Genomic DNA, 20,793 nt, shown 5'->3' on the forward strand with positions numbered 1-20,793 from the left:
CAACCCCTACAAAAAAGGATCATTCACTGACAACACCCCACCTCCCCACACCCCCAACCCTGGTGAACAATGTCGGGACAGCCTTGTCTGTATTTAAGCAGAATAGAACTCTGATTTAGATCCACGTACAACAAAGGCAGCATTTTTTTTTTAACTTGACCCAATCTCACACTTTAAAGAGCAGATTTGTCATGCACATATCTCAGATAAAGCAACATAAAACAAATTAAATGTACCAGCTTGAAAACATTCTGCAAAATGTTTATTTAGCGAAGTGCTCTCAGGTTGAACCAGAGTTTTTTGAAAGAATAATTATATTGAACCTTTTTGTAAGTTTTACTCAGCAATCAAAATAGTTTTGCAAAGTGAGATTCCTGTGAAATAACCTGCACCTAGATTTCCTGAACCGTAGGTGGTAATGCAAGTCAGATCAGTCTTTTCAAGGACACAATTGTTGTGTTCTGATAAAAATGATTTTCAAACATTTTATAAACAAATACACTCAATCTGATCACAGGTTAGAATGTTAAGTGCGTATCTCTAACTTTAGAGTTTTTTTTTACTGAAATATTTTCTTTTTTATTAAAACGGTTTCTTTTCTTTCTACTTTTCCTTTTTTAACCTTAGTAAGCCCCCTATTACTCTTAGTGAGCCCCCTCCCTTCTGCCTACAGTTATTGAGCCCCTGTACATCCATTAACCCTTAGTAATACCCCCTCACCTTCATTTACTTTTAGTGTGCCTCTTTCCCTCCATTTACCCTTTGTGAGCTTCCCTTGCCCTTGATTAACTTTTAGCGAGCACCCCTTTTTTCCACTTAACCTTAGTGATCCCACCTCCCTTCCACTTACCCTTTTTGAGCCCCCTTCCCTCCATTTGCCCTTATTGAGTCTTCCATCACCTCTATTTACCCTTAGTGAGCCCACTGCCACCACTTACTTTTAGTAATCCATCTTTAACTTGTTCTTATTAAGCCCCAGCATTAATGTAAGCATGCTTACCTGTAACTGCTTTGCTCCAAGGTCTTCACTATGCAGCTTGCTCAGGGGCACACAGCTCTTACTGCAAAATCTTTCTATCTTAACATATGACTGCAAACTCCACTTAACAAAAGGTTTGTTTTGTCTGTCCATGTATTGTGTAAGCTTACCCCTTAAAGCAGTGGTAACCAAACTGTGGTCCATGCAAGGTGCTGCCATTTGTTGGCCTTTAACTGGCTTTATTCCCCCAACTGACATGATCTTACTGACACTAATGATGGGGCATTATTCCTCCCACTGACACCAACAATTGGGAAGTATTCCTCCCATTGACACCAACAATGGGGCACTATTCCTCCCAATTAACACCAATGATGGGGCACTATTCCTCCTATTGACACCAATGATGGGGCATTATTCCTCCCACTGACACCAATAATGAGACATTATTCCTCCCGCTTATACCAATAATGGGGCACTATTCTATTTATTGATACCAACAATGGGAAACTGTTCCTCTAACTTATACCAGTAATGGGGCACTATCGCTACCACTGACATCAATGATGAGGCATTATTTCAAATCCCACTTACCACAGGTGCTAGGTTATTTTCTTACTCCAACTGACAACAACCCTTCGGCATGTTCTACTCTCACCGGTGACAGTCTGTCCCTCTAGGATCTGAAGTACAGGAAACTGGCTCTTTGTTTAGATAGTATGAGGACCCTTGCTTTAAACTTTAGCATTCCACCACTCAGGGCAATTATCTCTGCAGTCCTAGTGGTTTTGCAGGTGAAAATGTGAATAATGAGGAGGTTCCCTGAGAGTGAACTATAGCAAAGAACCCAGAAGTATTTTATAAAAAAAATCCTGTTTAGATATTTCGAGGTATATGTGGCGAGGGTTACTGTGTGTTGGTAAAGTAGAATCTATTCATAAATGTTACAAAAATAAACAGCACTAGAAGGGCTGAAATGCTTAGAAATTCCAGAAGAAAATGCTTTTCCAGTTCTTATTTAATGCTGGCTTCATGTTTGAAGGCCTAGGTGCTTGGTCATTTGATTTTAAAGAGGGAGATCAGGCAACTGAAACATTGATCCTCCTCTAAGACAAGTCCTCTAAGATGACTTGTGCCTGAACCTTCAGAAAGGTGGTCAGAATTGAAAAGACCTTAGATCACTATTTGCTACAGAAAAGGTAAGTAGCCCTTATGTTGCTTCTTACCTATCCTTGTACAAGGGTGTTAAAGCAGAACTCCAGAGCTCTCTAATGAACGCCCAGATTAAAAAAAAATATGCATACTTTTTTTTTCCAAGGACTTTCTGGTTGGTTTCGGAATGTAAAGGGGTCCTTTGCCTTTTCCTTTAGTGTAATACTGTGTGAGAAGTATTGTGTGCTGCAGTGATGCGAGCCCAGACTGAGGATGTCCCCCCAGGAGATGGGTTCATGGGCTCACAGACCAGTGTCATCTCATGAAATTCATATGAACATTTGAGCATTGGTTTGCTATGAGGTTCTTGGAGATGTTTTTCTTGACTGGAAATCTCCTTTCTGTTTATTAGCTGTACTAGTTAAGCACTTTTTCTACAAGAAACATACTGAATGTGATCCAGACAATTATTATTCAATTAATCAGCCTTTGTACTGAATATCTATAAAGACACACTGGACGCACTAATTACGTCTCTTGAATAATCATCATACATTTTCCCAGTAATTTAAAGTATAATTTTAGGAAGAGTCTAATTTGCAGTTACCTAAGAGGATGTCTCTCACCTTCAATTCTAAGAAATGTCACATCAGTGACATCATCAATGGATAATATGAGCTTGGAGTACTTAAAAAAATGCCAGCAGTTAAAAAGACCTCCCAGGTATGACAAACTTATGTCAAGCTCTCTCCCCTTGCTGGAATCACTCTATTCACTGCTGCGTTTATAACAACAACACCATAAACTAAAAGAAATAATCTTTTAATTTTTGTCTCCTAATTTACAAAATAAATTATGTGATTTGTTTAAATGCGTATACTTTTTATTTACTAAGTCAGAGAGCAGCAACCCCTACTTGGCAATTATAATCAACGTTAATAGTTCTTGCTTTGGTAGTCTGAAACTTGATTGGATGTTATGGGTTAGAGTACCAAGCACCTTGTTATTATTATTAGTAGTATTATTATTATTTATATTTGTCTTGTTTTAATAAATATGTAAACCCTTATATACATAAAACTAGAAAACAGTAAGCATAACTCTGATGTATCATATAGAAGAAACAGAAACATTTTCTTTTTTTTTAAGAGACAGATGAGGCATACAACTGTGTTTACAATCAATCATAACCAAGTTGGCATTTTATTGTTTTATCCATATAGGGCTGAAAAATTCTGCAGTGGTTTACCAACAACATAGATCATTCACATCAATCCATGCCTCCACAGGAACTTAAAGAGGATGATTTATAAATTATCCGTCGAGACTTATACGCTGGCCAAATGCCAATCACATGCCATTCTCGCCACTAGATGAAGCCGAGGAGTATAGGAAATTACTATGCTCCTTGGCTCCATCTTGTGGCAAGAATACTGTATGAATGGCATTTGGTCAACGTATGTTTCAGCAGATGGTTTATAAATCTTCCCCAAAGTGTATCTAAAGCCACAACTTTTTTTATCAAAGCCTTGTCTGTGTCCCATTAAGGCGATATCACTTCACTTCTTGTCCCATAGACACGTCAGAGAGTGAGAGGAAATTGGCCTTTATTCCCAAGGGCAGTGCATTTACTGTGTCTGTTTTTTTTATCTGTCTGGGTACCTAGTTGCTTGGGGACTTCCTCTTCCATAGTGGTCGTGCAATATGTGTCTTCTTCCTCCCACTTTAGTAAGAAGGATGCATAGTGGCAGTTCGGACTCCAGCCAGCCACTCAGAAGCCCAGGGATGGATCTTCCACAGGAGCCTAAGGCTTGGTTGAGGTCCAGGGGCCCATATACAACCTTTGGAATCCTTTGGTAAACAAGGGGGATAGCACAGGTGGTTATATCTAGGCTCACTGTACATGGGAGGATGTATATGTTGGCAGTTAGTATTTGATAGGGCCATGCCAGTTCAGTCAGTACACATGGGGAAACTTCTCTGTGTACTTATTGCATTCCTTATCAGCGTCAGTCAAAGGGATGTGGTGGTCAAAGCTGCTCCTTTGCATGACCCCATTCTGCATTAATCCATGTATGCTAAAGACAAGTGAATAGCTTTAAACTTTTCAGACCCTATAGTAAGAACAACTGCAGTTACATTGCAACTCTTGGAAAATGTCCACAAGGTTACATGGTCAAAGGCATTTTCCTGTTTAATGTTTCAGCTAAAGTCTTAAAATAGATAAATGTAAACCGTTTACATTTACAGACCCTGGGGAATGTTTTGTTAGAGTATGCATCCTGTTTGAATTACATTACTACATGACAAAGGGTATGCACACAGTGTGCTGAAGGCAGTGTGGGTGCCAGGAAACAAGTTGGAATGCTCTTCCAACCTGCTCATCCAAAAGGTGTTCTGTAGGGTAGAGGTCAGGGCTCTGTGCAAGCCACTTGAATTCTTCCACATCAAACTCATCAAACCATAAAGCTGGATTTGTGTACAGGGTACAGTCATGTGCCTTCCCATTGCCATAAGGTTGCCATACTGGAGGAATTGTGCAGTCCTCTAAAATATCTTTGTATGCTCTAGCATTAAGATCTTTTACTTGAAACACCAGAACTCAATAGGGATCTTAGATTGTAAGCTCCTTGAGGGTAGGGACTGATCTGAATGTGCAACTATGTAAAGTGCTGCATAAATTGTCAGCGCTATATAAATACCTTTGATAATAATAAATAAATAATACATACATTTGTAGAGGTATCAACATACTTTTGGCCATACAGTGTATATATGCTACCCTGTTTGCCACATCTTCCGTCATCTTATGGTTGACAGCCATCTAATTCTGGTGAGGATTTTCAATACTAATGGCATCATTTTAGATTGCTCTATTAGCATCAAATCTCTCCATAAAGAAGATCCCAAGTGAACTGCATGCCAATCAAACATAATTGACAATCAATAACAAATATCCTCTCTGACCTTTAAGAATAGTTAAGAGTTAATTGTCAAGTACATGATTGACATTTCTAATGCAAATTATTTTTTTAACAGCCTCACCAACCTGTTCTTCCAACGAGTATGTCTGCACTAGTGGAGGTTGCATCTCAGCCTACCTGAGGTGTAATGGTGAATATGACTGTGCAGATGGCTCAGATGAGGTGAGTGATGAATATCTAGGCCTATTTGTTGTTGTTTATGTTAGTTGTTAATGTTCTTGTGCATGGGGAATAAAAGAGGGAGAAAAAGCAGCACACAGACAATCCTAGTTTAGGAAAAAAAACACGGGAGACATTAGGCACAATGGGCAAGATCTTCTAAGTGTCCCTAACAGACAGTGGATTGTGGCACAGTCCATCCTAAAAAAGCTGATTGAAGATTGTCATCTAATTTATCACACTGAAGCAAACCTAGTGTCATGGTACTAGGGATGTGAGCCCACAGGCGAGCAGGTGACACGGTATCCCCCAGGGTGTAGAATCTAAGGACCAGCCAGTGTTCTGCCAGGGACCCCCTCACAGAACTTTGGACTTAGCTGCGTGCTGAACCCAGGTCACAACCCCCAGGTTCACCCTGCTCACATGAAGAGTACCTGAAGACACAGGACAGATCCAGATAACAAGCCAAAGGCCAAGGCGGGCAGCAGACAATCGTAATTAGGAGAACTAGCCGAGTTGGTACCTAAGAGATCAGTCCACAGGAAGTAGGGTCAGGAACAAACGCACAGAAGGAGCTCGGGAACAAGTGTTGCTCAAGCAACCAAAAGCAAGTCTGCACAGCATTTAAATAGGGAAAGGGCTAGAGGGCAGGGCAAGAAGTAGCAGGGAGGTAGAAGTAGCCAGCAGACCCACAGCAGCAAATGGAAAAAAACACATGCAATCAGTGAGACACAGATCAGCTCTGCATCTAATCTGTGACACCTATGTTTGGTCCATTCAGAGCAAAGCCACAGGATTGTTTTAAATGCTCCTGTCTCAAGCAGAATGGGTGTCCCTAGCCTTTTTGCCGCAGAAATGGGGGGAGGAACTTCATCATCTTTCCGCCCAGCTGTGACTCCAGCTCTGGCTTGGGCCTGCCGAGCTCTTGGCAACCAGTGATGTCACAATGACAGGAAAAGAGACTAAGGGGATAACTCATCAGTATTTTGCTGGTCCTTCACTGTCAAGCCAAAGGTTTGAGGAGGGAAGATGACCAAGCCAAATGGCTTAACTGCAGTAGAGAAAAGCTGTGTTGTCTAGGAAGCTTGTGGTGTTTAGCTTTATATTCAAATGATTACCAAGAGGGAAAAAAATTGTGATTCTAACTTGTTTAAAAAAATAGATATTAAGATGATTGTTTTTTTCTTTTAATACAGCTGGAGTGTGTGATGGAATGTAAAGAGAGCCAGTTCCGCTGTAGAAACAGAGCTTACTGTATCCCGATCAGGTGGCTGTGCGATGGTGTTCATGACTGCGTGGATGGTACTGATGAAGATAATTGTGAGAGAGGTTAGAAAGTCTATTAGACTCTCCTAAATTATCTGTGCTTCTCATGTATCTCATTTGCTCTATATGCTCTGATAAACCTGTAACACCCCTGTGCCCTGTAAATCTGATTAACTGAATGCTCTGGGAGTGCATAGGAGACTGTCACAACCAGTTCTCATCAACAGTATGTTAAAAGATGGGACTTTTACAGCCAATCCATCATTTATTTTTATTATAATAAAATTGGTATAGAGAAGAATCGTTCTTATAGCATTATTTTTTTATTTGAAGGCCAGATATGCATGTTTCATTTTGGCATAGTTGCTTGCAAGCTAAAACACGTCGGTTGACTTCTTTTATAGACAAACAAACATACAGGTTGCACACCACTGATTTTTTTTTCTCATTCTCAACAAGCTGTATTAAAGGTACTACATGACTCCTACATTGTTGCTTCCGGCAGACATGACCCCTCTTCTAACGCATTTCATCCTCATAGGGATGACTAAGCCCTGACTGGGGGTTATATGTGCCAGGGGGGAGGCATGTCGAGCGGGAGTAATGATGTAAGGGGAGTCATGTAACATTTAAAATACAGTTTGTTAGGATTGAGGGATTGAGAAGGAAAAACAGTGGTGTGCAACTTGGATGTTTGTGAAAGGGGTGGGGGGGTTGTTGTGCCATCATCCATCATACCCGGTAATGCAAAGATCAGAAGCATGGCAATTGAGACGGGTAAGTTTTATTTTACAGCCTGCTTTTATAAATGTATTTTTTTGGTGACAGAATCACTTTCGCTACTTAGTGAGTCAACGACACAGAACAAGGATGCTCGTTAGGAGCTTGGACCTCAGTGACTGTATACGTATTTCTATGCAGATTGGTTCCCAACAAAAAACAATTATTGCATATGTATAAAATGGACAAAAAACTTGCATGATCTTTGTTTCCCTCTTTCCCCTCACACAGGGGTTGTGGTTTAAATGTTAGCATGACAATCCAAGGAGGTTTATATTACTCAGTCTCATTCTACCTAAGGAAAGTTCCCGTTGTTTTCTGTACTTTGTCTCTTTGTAAAATTGTCACACACAGCACGGCACAGAGAAAAAACACATAGGTTCCCAATCTCCGAACCAAATGCTGTAACAAAAGAAACAAAAAAGAATATTATACATAAGCCAGAAAGAAAGATTTCACCTTTGTGCGCCTTTGCCATTCACAATAAATAACTCTTGTTGACTGCTTCTAACGGAGTGGAAAATCCACTCAATAGCTTCTAAGTCCTTGTGGAAGAATACCTTAAGACTTTCTGCGCTATGGCCCGTTGTTTCCCAAAACAAAGACAGAAACATTGATCTAACATTAAGAGTGAAGAGGTTAAAAAAACATGAAAATAAATTAGAAAAAACTCAGCTTAAGAGATTTAACCTCGCTAAACAAAACAACAAAAAAAACCACATTTGAAATGTTGAATAAGTAATATGTCGGAATCCATTCATTGTAAATTGTGCTGGAATACAACAATTGCTGCAGTTATTCATGATGAGGAGTGACACAACTGCCACTCGGTGTGAATATTGCCTTTGGGGCAGCTGTGTAAATTGCAGCCGCATTTGGAAATGTAAGCTCGCATTTGGAAATGTAAGCTGGCCTTGACATTTAATAGGCTGAGATTTTCATCTGAAATGTAGTTGTTTTAGCGTTAATGATGGTTCTTATTCCCGGACATGGTTATTGTTAAAAATTGAGTGACTTATTGCTACAGTGGAAAGTAGTTACTTGGTGCCTGATTGCCAAGCTTAAAAAAGAGCTAAGAGATTACATAAAATGAAAAGTTGTTAGATGGCAACATTATTGTGATTAGATCGAGAGATTAAGCATTTTTGTAGTTGCCTTTGGAGTTGCCATGAGCACCACATTAGTTTCAGCTATCCCATTCTCTATTTCATTTAAGTCAAGCATCAGAAGTGGCAGTCTTATACCAGCTTGTTGATACTTCTTGTAAGTGCCTTTATTTTGTCATTGAATATAACTTGCAGTGTTATTGAAATGGCAATTTAAGGCCAATTGGATGTATAGGAACCTTTTTGTACTGTCCTATAAAATGGACCTGAACTCAGGAAGTGAAGACACACCTGGAAATATTAAGCAGAGGGTTTACATGACTGTGGGGAGGAACTGTCCCTGGGGAAAGGGTTAAAGAAGGGGCAGGAATAGCTGATCTTACCTGATTGGAGGCAAGGGTCAAGTAGTAGGGAAAAGCCACATGGAAAGAGGCTGGTGAGAGTCTCTTCTAGAAAGTCGGTGGAGGAAGCAAATTGTCCCACCTGCCCTGCCTTATGTAAGGTTGCTGTTGTAGCCATTTTAATCCATGGTATGCAGTCTTTGTGTTTATTGGGAGCTTAAGTAAAAGGTCAGAATTGAGGAATGTCTACACAGCACCCTGAAAGATTTACCTTTTGTCTTGCACTCCTGTACTTCTTGCTGTGTGAGTGTGTTTAGGCACTCTTATATCTACATTGCTGTATATATGCAGTGTGACATATAAGTCACTCCTACCTGTGATTGCTAGTTTTACTATATTTGGTGTGAGATTTGTTAATATCTCACTGTCTCTCTATCTATCCCTTTGAATCTGCTAAAGTGTTTTTGAGTGCTGTGATTGACAGATATGGGGAACTCTATGTACAGTGCACAATTAAACTTGTCAAGCATTAGGAGCCAGTGTGTTGACATTTTTTACCAACCCATCCACTTTTTAATTCTGAACCTGTATACTCTATTGCAACCCATGTCACATCCAGTGTCCATCCTGCTCATTGCAATACAAAGTCACAACTTCCTCCCTAAAAATCAGCCTTCCTGTGCTCTACCCTCCAGGAAGCCTACAAAAATGGCACTTTTCACACTTTCAATGCCATAATAGTATATGTGTTTTAGCTGCATATTAAATTAGTTTGCTTTTTAACTCTCCCATTGGACCAGTGCTGAAATCTTCTGCCATCACATCATAGGGGTTTATTTACAAAAGGCAAATAGACTGTGCAAGGGAATTTTCCATTAGCTTAGGGATTGTACGAGAAAAAGACTGTTTTTTTTTCCCTTTCATGTGATTGGGTATTCTATGCAAGGGCAATGTTCACCACATTCACTGAGCTATGGGGAACATTCCTTTGCAAAGTGAACAACCAATTTGCCATAGTGTTGGGATGGATTCTAGCGAGAAGACCTACTCCAATACCTACCCTTTTATTTCCCAGTTTGTAAAGTTGGACTTGTGAACAAAAGGGTAGGTATTGGGATAGGTATTGTTTAATATTTCATTGTAAAGTGCTACGAATGGGTACAATTTCAGCAGCCTAGAGCAATCAGTCAGATTTCACCATAATGTAGTCAAAGGAACAATGCACAGTCTGATTTGGTTGTTATGAAGTGCTGCATTTTGCACATACTTATTGCATTTTTCAGTGCCTCGTTAGGTAAGCCTGAAAATGTTACTATATTGACATCAGAGGGATAGTATTTACTTACAATTATACTGTTCCTGCAGTTAAATAACACTGGACTATCATGAAGACAAAGCCAGTAAGAGTTTCCATTCATGGCAAATCATGCGCAAGTTATATTTTGTCTTTTTATAGAACATTTGATTTCATCAGCATATTATAGCCGTTTTCCAATTACACTTTACATTTATCATTTAAAGTATGCCAGCTCAATTATTCTGTGTGAATTGCGTTGGTAGTTTGCAGCCTTGTCTCATTGTTTTCTGGCGCCACAGGAAATGATAATCCTTGCTATTGTTTCTCTTTATTGAAGGGGAGAATATATGCAGAGCGGATGAATTCCTGTGCAATAATACCCTTTGCAAGCTTCATCTGTGGCTTTGTGATGGCGAAGATGATTGTGGAGATAATTCTGATGAAGTACCTGAAATGTGTGGTATGTACATTCAAATTTCCTACTATTCCTATGGATATAGATCCATCTCTTGGATCTGATAAAGGCATTTATATTTCTGGCTTAATAGGTTTAGTAATAACACTGTTTTTGTGGATTATGCAACCTGGATTAGAAATTGTACACCAAAATGTTAGGCCCTTCATCACAGATCAGTTTCTTCTTAACAGCTGGAGAGAGTGTGCTGTTCAAAGCTTCCTGAAAACATCACATTATTCTGCTTCAGTACTCCTCTCAAGAGCCCTCTAGTCTTGATGTAAGCAGTGGACTTGCTCTTGGGAGGAGCTATGCAAACATCAAACTGTCTTGTTGCTTGGATGTCAGCCCAGAAGGCAGGCTGCATTTGCTCGCCCTCTAGTCTTGATGTAAGCAGTGGACTTACTCTTGGGAGGAGCTATGCAAACATCAAACTGTCTTGTTGCTTGGATGTCAGCCCAGAAGGGTGAGGATGCCTAGGCAGGCTGCATTTGCTCGCCCTCTAGTCTTGATGTAAGCAGTGGACTTGCTCTTGGGAGCAGCTATGCAAACATCAAACTGTCTTGTTGCTTGGATGTCAGCCCAGAAATCAGGCTGCATTTGCTCGCCCTCTAGTCTTGATGCAAGCAGTGGACTTGCTCTTGGGAGGAGCTATGCAAACATCAAACTGTCTTGTTGCTTGGATGTCAGCCCAGAAGGCAGGCTGCATTTGCTCGCCCTCTAGTCTTGATGCAAGCAGTGGACTTGCTCTTGGGAGGAGCTATGCAAACATCAAACTGTCTTGTTGCTTGGATGTCAGCCCAGAAGGGTGAGGATGCATAGGCAGGCTGCATTTGCTCGCAGACTTCCCTAGTTAACATCTACATATAAATGAAAACCAGAGATCAGGGACAGCAAGTTGGGGAGGAAATGCTAGGTTATTCTGGTTGTCCTCCAGGCAGGAAATAAGGAACAATTTGCCTGATTTGCTGCAGCTTCTAGTGCCCATTGTGAGGAGCTCACAATGTGCAGTGATATCAGAGCAAACAATTTCAGTAGAGCCCGTACACCTGTGCAAAACTGAAGGGGAGGTTGGAGTTCTTTAAATGATGTGAGGCCAATCTAAAGAGAGAAACTCACATGAAAAATTTGTATTTAGTTGAGAGGTCATTCCTAACCTTTCTCAATGGAGCTAACAGCTCCGTGCTGCTCGCTCGGCCATATCGGGCAGCTCCTGGGAAGGACAGGTGCTGTGTGTGATTATACACAGCAGCCTGTCCTTCTCTATGGTAGTATGTGGTCGTTCGCCGCCCTACGCTCACCCGACCTGCACATCCACGCGGTACGGGTGTCCGTACTCGTACGCTCGAAGGATGGTTTCTGTCTGCGTCCGAGCAGGGACACCAGCACCTGTTACGGACATGCAGGTCAGGTAAGCGCAGGACAGCGTACGGCCACATACTTCCATGGAGAAGGACAGACTTCTGTGTACAAATCACACGCAGCACCTGTCCTTCCCCAGAGCTGCCCGATACGGCCGCAGCACACATCATGGATCTGTACGGGTCCGGTAGTGACCCGTGTGATTGAGGGCTTAAAATTGTAATTTTGTTTCACTTCAGTCAACATAGCTGTCATTGCTCTTGTAAGTAAGAGTGCAAATCAAGTTGCAAAACAGTCTGGGTGAGGATCCATATCAAGAGATCTATAAGTAGTGTTCATGTTGCTAAACCCCAGTCAAAACTGTCTTTTTATTTCAGAAAGAATGGGGTTAGTACCACTGTTTTATTTTATTTGCTCTCTTAAGCTGGCCATACATTCTTTCAATTTTGTCCTGCAGACTCGGCTGACATTCAAGCATTGCTGGCCCACCCCTCCATTTGCCAGAAGTCAATTTTTCAATCGACTTTTGTGGAAGGAGCTGTTACAAAAATTCTTGCTTGAACAGTGACTGCAGCCAATTAGTAGATGTGGTGCTGTCACAATACAATAGCCCAGTAAGCAAGATTTCCCCTTCCAGGCTGTTTGTACAATAAGTGTATGGCCAGCTTTACTCTTTCACAGTTGAGAGTTTAACAAAACCCATCTGGTACTATCTACATCTAATAGCCCCGAAAAATCGGAGTGGGTGCACAACAGTGGAGGCACCACAAATCCAGGAGATACAAAGAAAGTCAGCCTGCAATAAAAGAAACAAAACTTGCTTTATAGAAGGATAACACCAACAGCTACATAGGGAGTCCAGCATTTCGTCTCCTTAATAAAGGAGTCTACCCAAACTTTGTTGTTACTATGCCTCAGTAAATCAAGTAAACTGCAAGTAACTAGTGTGCAGACCTCTCTCTTAATTTCTAGTCTTTTACAGTGGACTCTGCAGTCATTTTTTAATTGGGGGGTAATAGACAACCCTTCAGGGGCATTTTAAACCATCAGTTGGTCTTGTAATTGCTATAGCGGGAGGATGGAACTGGGAATGATGAAGGTATCCCACCTTTAAAGTTCACAAAAGCTGCAAAAATCTTGTGATTCAACTTGCCAGCAAAGGTGCAGATCTGAAATAGCAGGTTTTTTCTTAGCAACGTTGAGCTTTTTTAAAAGGGTAACTCTAAAATGAATGATGGGAGTCTTACTGTATAATTTTTTTTGTCATCTTGTGAAATTTTTCTTCCCTATCTTTGAACAACAAAACATCATTCATTCCGCAAAATGGAAATGTGCGCTCCACGGAAAGAAATTAGTGCAATTATCTTTTGATGTTTTCTTTGCAATTTATTTACAAATTATACAGACATGCAACAGTTCACAAAGGCTGACAAAATAAGTGAAAACAATGTGATCTGATTGGATTTGTGATAGAGCAATATGCTGGAACAAATGACATGAATTAGAAGCTGTGAAACTAAATGTTTTTTTGACCAGAATTTTTTAAAGCAGCCAATTGCTCCAGAGACACAGTTTGCTGTCACTTTTGGTATTTGGTTTTCCTGAATTTCTGAAGAACCAGAATCTGTTTTCTCAGTATTTTTTATATTATCTACATAGACTTGGTATGTAAACTGTCAGGGTAGTCTTGCAAGTGTACATAACTGTTCTGGTAGAAGAGTTACCCAGGCACAGTACACAGTAATACTGAGTAGCTGAATTTTGTGCTGCATAAAGATGAATGAAATACAATTACATGCATTTCTATAGTCATTTTAAAGGTAACTTAAATTCTTTCAATCTGCTTTCAATTGTAAAGCATCCAAGCGAATCAAGGAAACCTATCACCCACAAGTCAAGTTGCATTCACCTATCGGGCAGTTTTTGCAATCAGAAGCTCGTTAAAAGGGAATACAATTGCTTGAATATTGCTATGTTTGTGGCCAGCAAATTAACTTTAGTGCCACATTCCATTGAATTAGAGGGCACCAGTACTGTCTTAGAAAATGCTAAAACGAAGAATGTAAAAGTGTAGGTCAGGGCTCAAAGAGATCCTCCATGTAGCGAGATTAAACGTTCTTTTCCCGCACTGCATAACTTTCTGGCCATGACAATAGTGTCTCTGCAGTCTTCCTCCCAGCCTATGGCAGCTGATGTGGGCAGAGGAAGCTGCAGAAGACAGCCGAATGGAAGACTCCCGAACTGATTCTTCTCCTCTTCGGCTGCTACAGAGTGGCCGAGGAGGAGAAGAGAGAACGGAAGCAAGCGATCGCCGCGGCAGAAGTGTCCCATCCCTGGTCCTGCCGGCGGTCCCCCCCCCCGATGACATTCCACTCGCCCCCAGTAACTCGCAAATTGTTGTGGAGAATTTGAGGCCTGGGATAGGTAATGGCTTTGTTTTTTGATGGGCCATTACAGATGAGTGATTCTGCCTTGGCAGGATAACTAACATATCACTTAATCTGCCCTATCAAATGTTCTCCTCACTAGCCAGATGCTAACGAAAGCAGCAAGATGTTGCTCATCCCAGGCCAGTGAGGGGATGGGTTCATTAAACTGGCATTAAATTCAGGAGTTCAATCTTACAAATGCATTTAGGTACCGTAACTGTTAACAAAAATGTAGCTTATTTGTGTATCGCTCGGCTGTATATCCCCAAATCATCTCTGAATTGGTGTTGACACTGTCCTTCTTTCTGGAGGGTGGCTACTTTTATTCCCTATGGCCCCTGTGTGTGTTGTACAGTAGCCACTGCTCCAAGCTCACTCCCGTGATGAACTACAATCTTACTTTTATTTTACTAATTTGTATTGAGATTGTAGTTTATTGTGGGAGTGTAGTGTAGGTGTCACAGGGTGCCAGTGTTAATAGTTTACATTTTGAGAGATATGACATGTTCAGTTTAAATTCCATTTTTGTGGCTAATAAAGCAATTCTGTTGTGTGTATTCTAACTGTTATTTTAAAGTGCATCTATATACAAACTTTTTTTTGGCTGCAGTAGAGAAGGGTAATATAACTGCCAGATTTCTATTGCTGCGTGTCCCCCTGCTGGGTAGATTCACCATGTTAATTAACTATTGTGACAACTCAATTGGACTAAAAGTGAGTGAAAGTTCTCACTGGAACAAGAATAGAGAAGAAGTGTTCCAATGTGGACTCTTGTTGCAGTGGCAAGCTGTCCAAGCAAATATGTTCCTCACTTTAAAGAGATCACTTTCTGTTGTGTCTACAGGTCAAGAAATTAAATGTAATTGTCCAAATGAAACATCAGGTGGCAGTAGCCATTCTCTACATTATCCGAACCTAAGAAAAATTGTGGACTTTAGGCATATTTTAGCTGTTTGCCTACAGCTCCTTTTTGCTGTAGGTGCTTATGAAATGCTACATGTGTCTGCTTTGTTAGCTCTAAAAACAACATTGACATTGTGTGTGTGGTGTTTTTGTTTCTAAGTCAAATTTCCCTGCCCACCGACAAGGCCTTTCCGCTGCCACAACAACCGTGTGTGCCTGAGGACAGAACAGATTTGTAATGAACTGGATGAATGCGGCGATAACTCTGATGAGGTTCACTGTGGTACGTAGAATTTACCTTGCGTAGTTCTGAGACTAAATTAACGTAATCTGAGAGGAACCTTCGGTGAAAAACATAATTGACCTTAATTGAAGTCTTAATTGAAAGTTTATGTGTGCCATAAATTAGGTTCTGAAACAATTATATTTGAAACGGATGAGGAACCTTTCTGCTTCTTGGTCAGTGGCTCTATATGCTGGCTGCATCTTAATGAGCATGGAAGGCTAATTGTGATTTATTTTGTTTGCGTAAAATATTGTAGGAACAAAGCAGAAAGTTATACCTTGCAAGAAGGATGACTTTACCTGCGGTAACAGAAAGTGTATCGCATCGGAGCTGCAGTGCGACCAGTTTGATGACTGTGGAGATGGAAGTGATGAGCGAGGATGCAAAGCAGGTACATTTCTCTGTATTATCATTGCTATTATGACCTTGTCTTCTACACATTTTAAGAGCAAGTCATTAGTGAAATTCCACTTGTGTTTAAAAAAAAAAAATCAGTTATTTATTTTGCAAAGATTTTAGCAATTGCAGAAACCTACCTGCCTCTGTTCTGAGATGATTGCTGCAACTTTCTTAGACAGCTAAATGGTAGGGTGTACTATACTCATATAATCAGTCACATTGTTGTAAAAGAGAAAATCTACATGTTGGTAAACCTCCCAGATGTGTAGCACTCTTGGTACACTGTATGGTACAAGGTTTGTTGACACCTGACCATCGCACCTAAATACCTTGATTGGACATCCACAGCCATGGGCATTAATATTGAGTTACATCCTTCGTTGTAACTATAACATCCTCTAATCTTTTGGGAATGCTTCAACTAAATGTTGGTGGGTGATTGTGGTCATTTGTGCCCGTTTAGTCAAGTGAATGTTGAAAAAGTCATCCGCATTTTAAGGTCAAATGTGCTGAACGTCCTTTTTTTTAAAATGCTAGGCAAACATAGTGACACAGTGCAATTAGCTATAGCTTATTGTGCTGTGTCACTATGTTTGCCTAGTGTCTTAATAAAAAGAACTTTCAGAACATTTGACCTTGAAGTGCGGGTGACTTTTTCAATAATCCTGTGATTTGCCCGGTGCCATCCACAGGTCATACCAGCACCCACTTGGGGGATTCTGGTCTGGAGTGCGGTGGATTGATTACTACATATTTAGTCAAGGGAACATTTGTATGGCCAGGTTCCAGAGTTAGAAAAGAAGACCTAGCCAATAGTGTTGGATCAGGTTGTAGAAATGAACTCAAGTAGCCGTCAGAGGTGCAGGCTCAAAGGTGCAGTCAAAGAGGTTGAAAGTGAACAGTTGTCACAAATGTGTTTGTATGCTGTAGTATTACCAGTGCAATTTATTAAAAATGCCTGCATGCAATAATTAGGAGCATGTCCACATACTTTTGGCCACATAGTAGTTGTGGTGGCCAAATGTCCCAACACGTTTGGCTATATAGTGTAAGTTTCTCACCAAAAATGAAAAACTGACTGAAGTAAACTTAAGGACAGTGCCAAGGATGCCTGAAATTTTAACCAAAGTTCTGTAAAGACTATTGGGGAAAGAAAGGGACAAATCACACATCTACGTTGACAAGGGCTGGCGCCTAAAATATCACTGGCGCACTGGTGCAGGTGAGGTGATAGAGTACATTTATTTTAAATGTATGATAACAATCTTGCTTGTGCAAATAAAAAAGAAAAGAGGGATGACATATTTAATGTCCTGAAGAACCTAGTGCTGCTGGCTCTCCAATCAAATGATGGCACTAAGTCATGTGATCTGAGCTGAATGAACATGAGAAATAATATTTATTAAGGTTACTGACCTTTGCACTATCCACTATCCCCAACACTTGTCCTCAGCATGCTCTCCTGTGATTATAGAGCTGATTCATGTTTTTTCTGCTTGAAGAAATTTGTTTTTTTTTGTCAAATAAAATAGATGCAAAAGCCACTATAAAGAGAAAAGTTGGCACAGAACCCAAGTATATGGAATTCTGCCCACAGGGGAACATTTTTTATGATATGTCGATCAAAGACACACTGCTCACCAGGTGGATGGACCAGATAACGGCCTTGAGAACAAGATAACAGATTTAATCATCATCCATATTTGGCTAAAATCTTTAATTAGATTGAACTTTAAGTTGATTGTCCACTTCAACAGCTTCCTGGCAGCTTTTTGTGTCTGAGTCTACCAGGCCCTCGTCACCTCTCAGTGCCAAGCCTCATTTGTAAAATCAAGAGGCCGGGGAGAGGAATTTGTTCCTCTAACAACGCTGCCCTGGTAGGTTTGCTTGTATGAAAGAGTTAAAGGGAACCTGTCATAACAAATTGAAAAGACTGCCATTGATGCTACGGTGTAAGTGAGAGTAATTCAAAACCAGAATAGGGTAACTCATTTCAAAAAGAAAGTAAATAAATAAAATAAAACAAGTAACTGTTGCCCAAGGTGACCAAGTATAATTCTTATTAGTCTTCCATAATATGAAAATAAAACTTGATTGGTTGTACACAATGTTGATTTATATAATTTGTGGCTATTTTGATATTTATTAACATTTTTTTTTCAATAGCATTTTATTTAATATTATAATATTTATATTTATAGAAGGTTTTTTTTTGCCCAGAGTTCAGCTTTAAAGTATACTTAAACCTCAACATTTTTCTTTAGTTTGTGCTAGAATAGGGAAGGGTTAAAGCCACTTTCAGTTTTTTTTTTTTTTTGCCTGTACCCCTTCAAGGAGATTTCCTTTCATATCCTGTGCTATAGACACATTAGGAATTTAGAGCAAATTTCTGCAAAATTGAGGGATATTCCCTTTTAAGACAGCTGTCAACATTGGTCAGTTGGCCCAATGGATGACTTCCAGTCTATTCTTGTTCCAACATCTACTCAAAATGTTGGAATTTCCCTCGCTTTCCATCTTGGTGTCAACAATTACTAGAACAAATAGGGAGGGTGAATTGATAAACCTTCTACACTCTATCCTAAACTTTAAACAAAATTACTATTGCTTTGGATACACATTCATATCAAATAAAGGAAAAAAAGTACAACTACTTGCACATTATTAATTTGGGGAGATTGTGTTGGTCTGTTATTATGTTAGCTGAAGAGCAGAGTGCATACAGTTGTCTATTCCAAAGATTTCACAAATGTTTTCTTAAAACTGAAACTGTATTCCCATCTGAGAATTTGTGAGAATGAAATGAACAATGTAGGTGTAAAGAAGATTTCAGCAGGCTCCACCATTAACCAGAGTATTTTTGAAGGGTTTTTTTCACATAAGAGCAGTTAACTTTGAGCTCTCCAACAGGTGTGGAGCAGCAAGTCCCAGGGGGCAGTACAAAAACGTTAGACTTGCAGGAGATATATGGCATTTAACACTGTGCTGGTACAAGAAAAAAGAAAAAAAAACAACCCATTACCATAATATGAAGTAACCTGACAGTGTTCCCTTTGTATTATTTAAAGTGGACATAATCAAAGATGGCCTATGTGATGCAGTCTGTAACTGGAATTTACAAGACATTGCTTTTTCTGCATCCTCCTTGTAACAAAGTTTTATTACTTGTTGATCCTGCCAGTAGATTCATTCTTATTCCACTTTCTTTAACAGAATGACACCGCTGTTTGTTCTGGAATAAAATCATGCAACAGCCCACTCATGCTATGGACAGGTAGCCTTATATAGACATGCAACTTTCAAGAAGAACTTGAGGTTTTTATAAAACTAACCCTTGCAGTGGGGCTACCCCTTCACTGCTTGATTTGGTCTGGGGACCGGAATAAAGAAGATATACTCACCTGATCTTCGGTTTTGTGTAAGTTAGCGCTCACCTCTCTACTCCTTTCTCCCCAGCTGTGGTATATCCCTCAGCGTTCTCACATCTAATGCAAGTCATTGGGCCTGCATTAAACGTGATGACATCAGCGGTCCTTAGACCACCGGAGCCCAGAGGAGAAGAGACTAGCAGCCAAGTGGGTGTGAGTATACATTCTTTATTTGTGCCCCTGGACCAAAACAAGCACTTAACCCTTGCAATGGGGGAGGGTAACCCTGGAGCCCTACTGTAAAATCATGAAGTTCTTCTTTAAATTGACTTTAAGGAAGCTGCAAACAAATAACAGTATAACTACAGCTAATAGTTTATAAGTAGTTACAACATTTTTTTTTTGTCCTGGAAAAGAGAATAAAACCATATGAATAAAATCCAACTATTGAAAGCACTCAAAGAAGTGTTATATGGTTCTCTCCAACCCTTGTAATTGTCACTTTTGCTGGACAGCTTGGTCTGCATGTAAATATGAAAATATAAGTAAAAGCATGTGAAAACAAGGTTCAAACACTGAAAACGATCATTACAGATAGTAATACAGTTACAGTTCATACAGTTACAGAATACAATATTTATCATTATAGTGGCCCTTTAGCTAGTTTCTAAAAGGCGATGAGTTTTAAAAAAAAATAGTTTTGGAAATATGAAAACTCAAAGAACAATTTTTGTTGCTTCTCATGTCTTATGATTATTTTGGTCAAAATGAATGCTAGACTTTAGAGGCACCACATGTTCTGCTTTATCTGCAGAGCTACTACAGACACCAAATGCATGAAAGATGATGGCTTTATGTTTTAAGAACAATTATTATTATTATTATTATTATTATTATTATTAATAATAATAATAAAACTTCATATAGCACCAACAGTTTGTTCAGCGCTTTACACTATAGGGAAGACATTACAGTCACAATACAATTCAAAACAAGATGGATAGGAGATCCCTGCCCAGGAGAGTTTGCAATCTAAAAGGGTGGGGCAAGGCATGCAAGAGGTAGTAGCTGTGTGAGAATGAGTTATTTGATCAGTAATCGTTCAGCGGCTAGGTAGAGGTGTAATAGGTTTCCCTAAAGATATGAGTTTTAGGAGTTACCTATAGACAGACAGGGAAGAAGATAGCTGGGCAGGTTGGAGTAGGGAGTTTTAGAGGATGGGAGAGACTCCAGAGAAGTATTTGAGGCGAGTGTGGGAGAAATTCATGAGGGAGCTAGAGAGCAGGAGGTCTTGGGTGGAGCAGAGAGGACTTTCTGCCTTATCTCACCATCCACTACACTGCCTTCCCCCTAAAGTTCTTTTGCTTAATGTAATCACTAAAGTCTAGAGGTGGATGGAAATGGAAATCAAAATAAGGATACAGATAATGACAATTAGAAATGTTGAGGCTTGATGCCCCATCACTAACCCTGATGCCCTTGACACTGGTCCACAAGTGTCGCTATTATTATGGTAAACACAGCCCTG

The 20,793-nt window shown here is 40.0% G+C and overlaps 1 protein-coding gene across 1 annotated transcript in view; it reads left to right on the forward strand.

The window, feature by feature from the left end:
* Positions 1 to 20,793, forward strand: part of LRP1B (LDL receptor related protein 1B) — a 1,026,358-nt gene that overhangs the window by 895,533 nt on the left and 110,032 nt on the right. Inside the window, exons 71-75 of the mRNA XM_018554232.1 lie at positions 5,171 to 5,277; positions 6,471 to 6,603; positions 10,402 to 10,524; positions 15,373 to 15,495; positions 15,755 to 15,889. Coding sequence (XP_018409734.1) covers positions 5,171 to 5,277; positions 6,471 to 6,603; positions 10,402 to 10,524; positions 15,373 to 15,495; positions 15,755 to 15,889 — 621 coding nt within the window. The remainder of the gene's footprint in view (positions 1 to 5,170; positions 5,278 to 6,470; positions 6,604 to 10,401; positions 10,525 to 15,372; positions 15,496 to 15,754; positions 15,890 to 20,793) is intronic.

Source organism: Nanorana parkeri, unplaced genomic scaffold (assembly GCF_000935625.1).
Source record: "Nanorana parkeri isolate BGI_ZX_2015 unplaced genomic scaffold, ASM93562v1 scaffold148, whole genome shotgun sequence".
NCBI lineage: Eukaryota > Metazoa > Chordata > Amphibia > Anura > Dicroglossidae > Nanorana > Nanorana parkeri.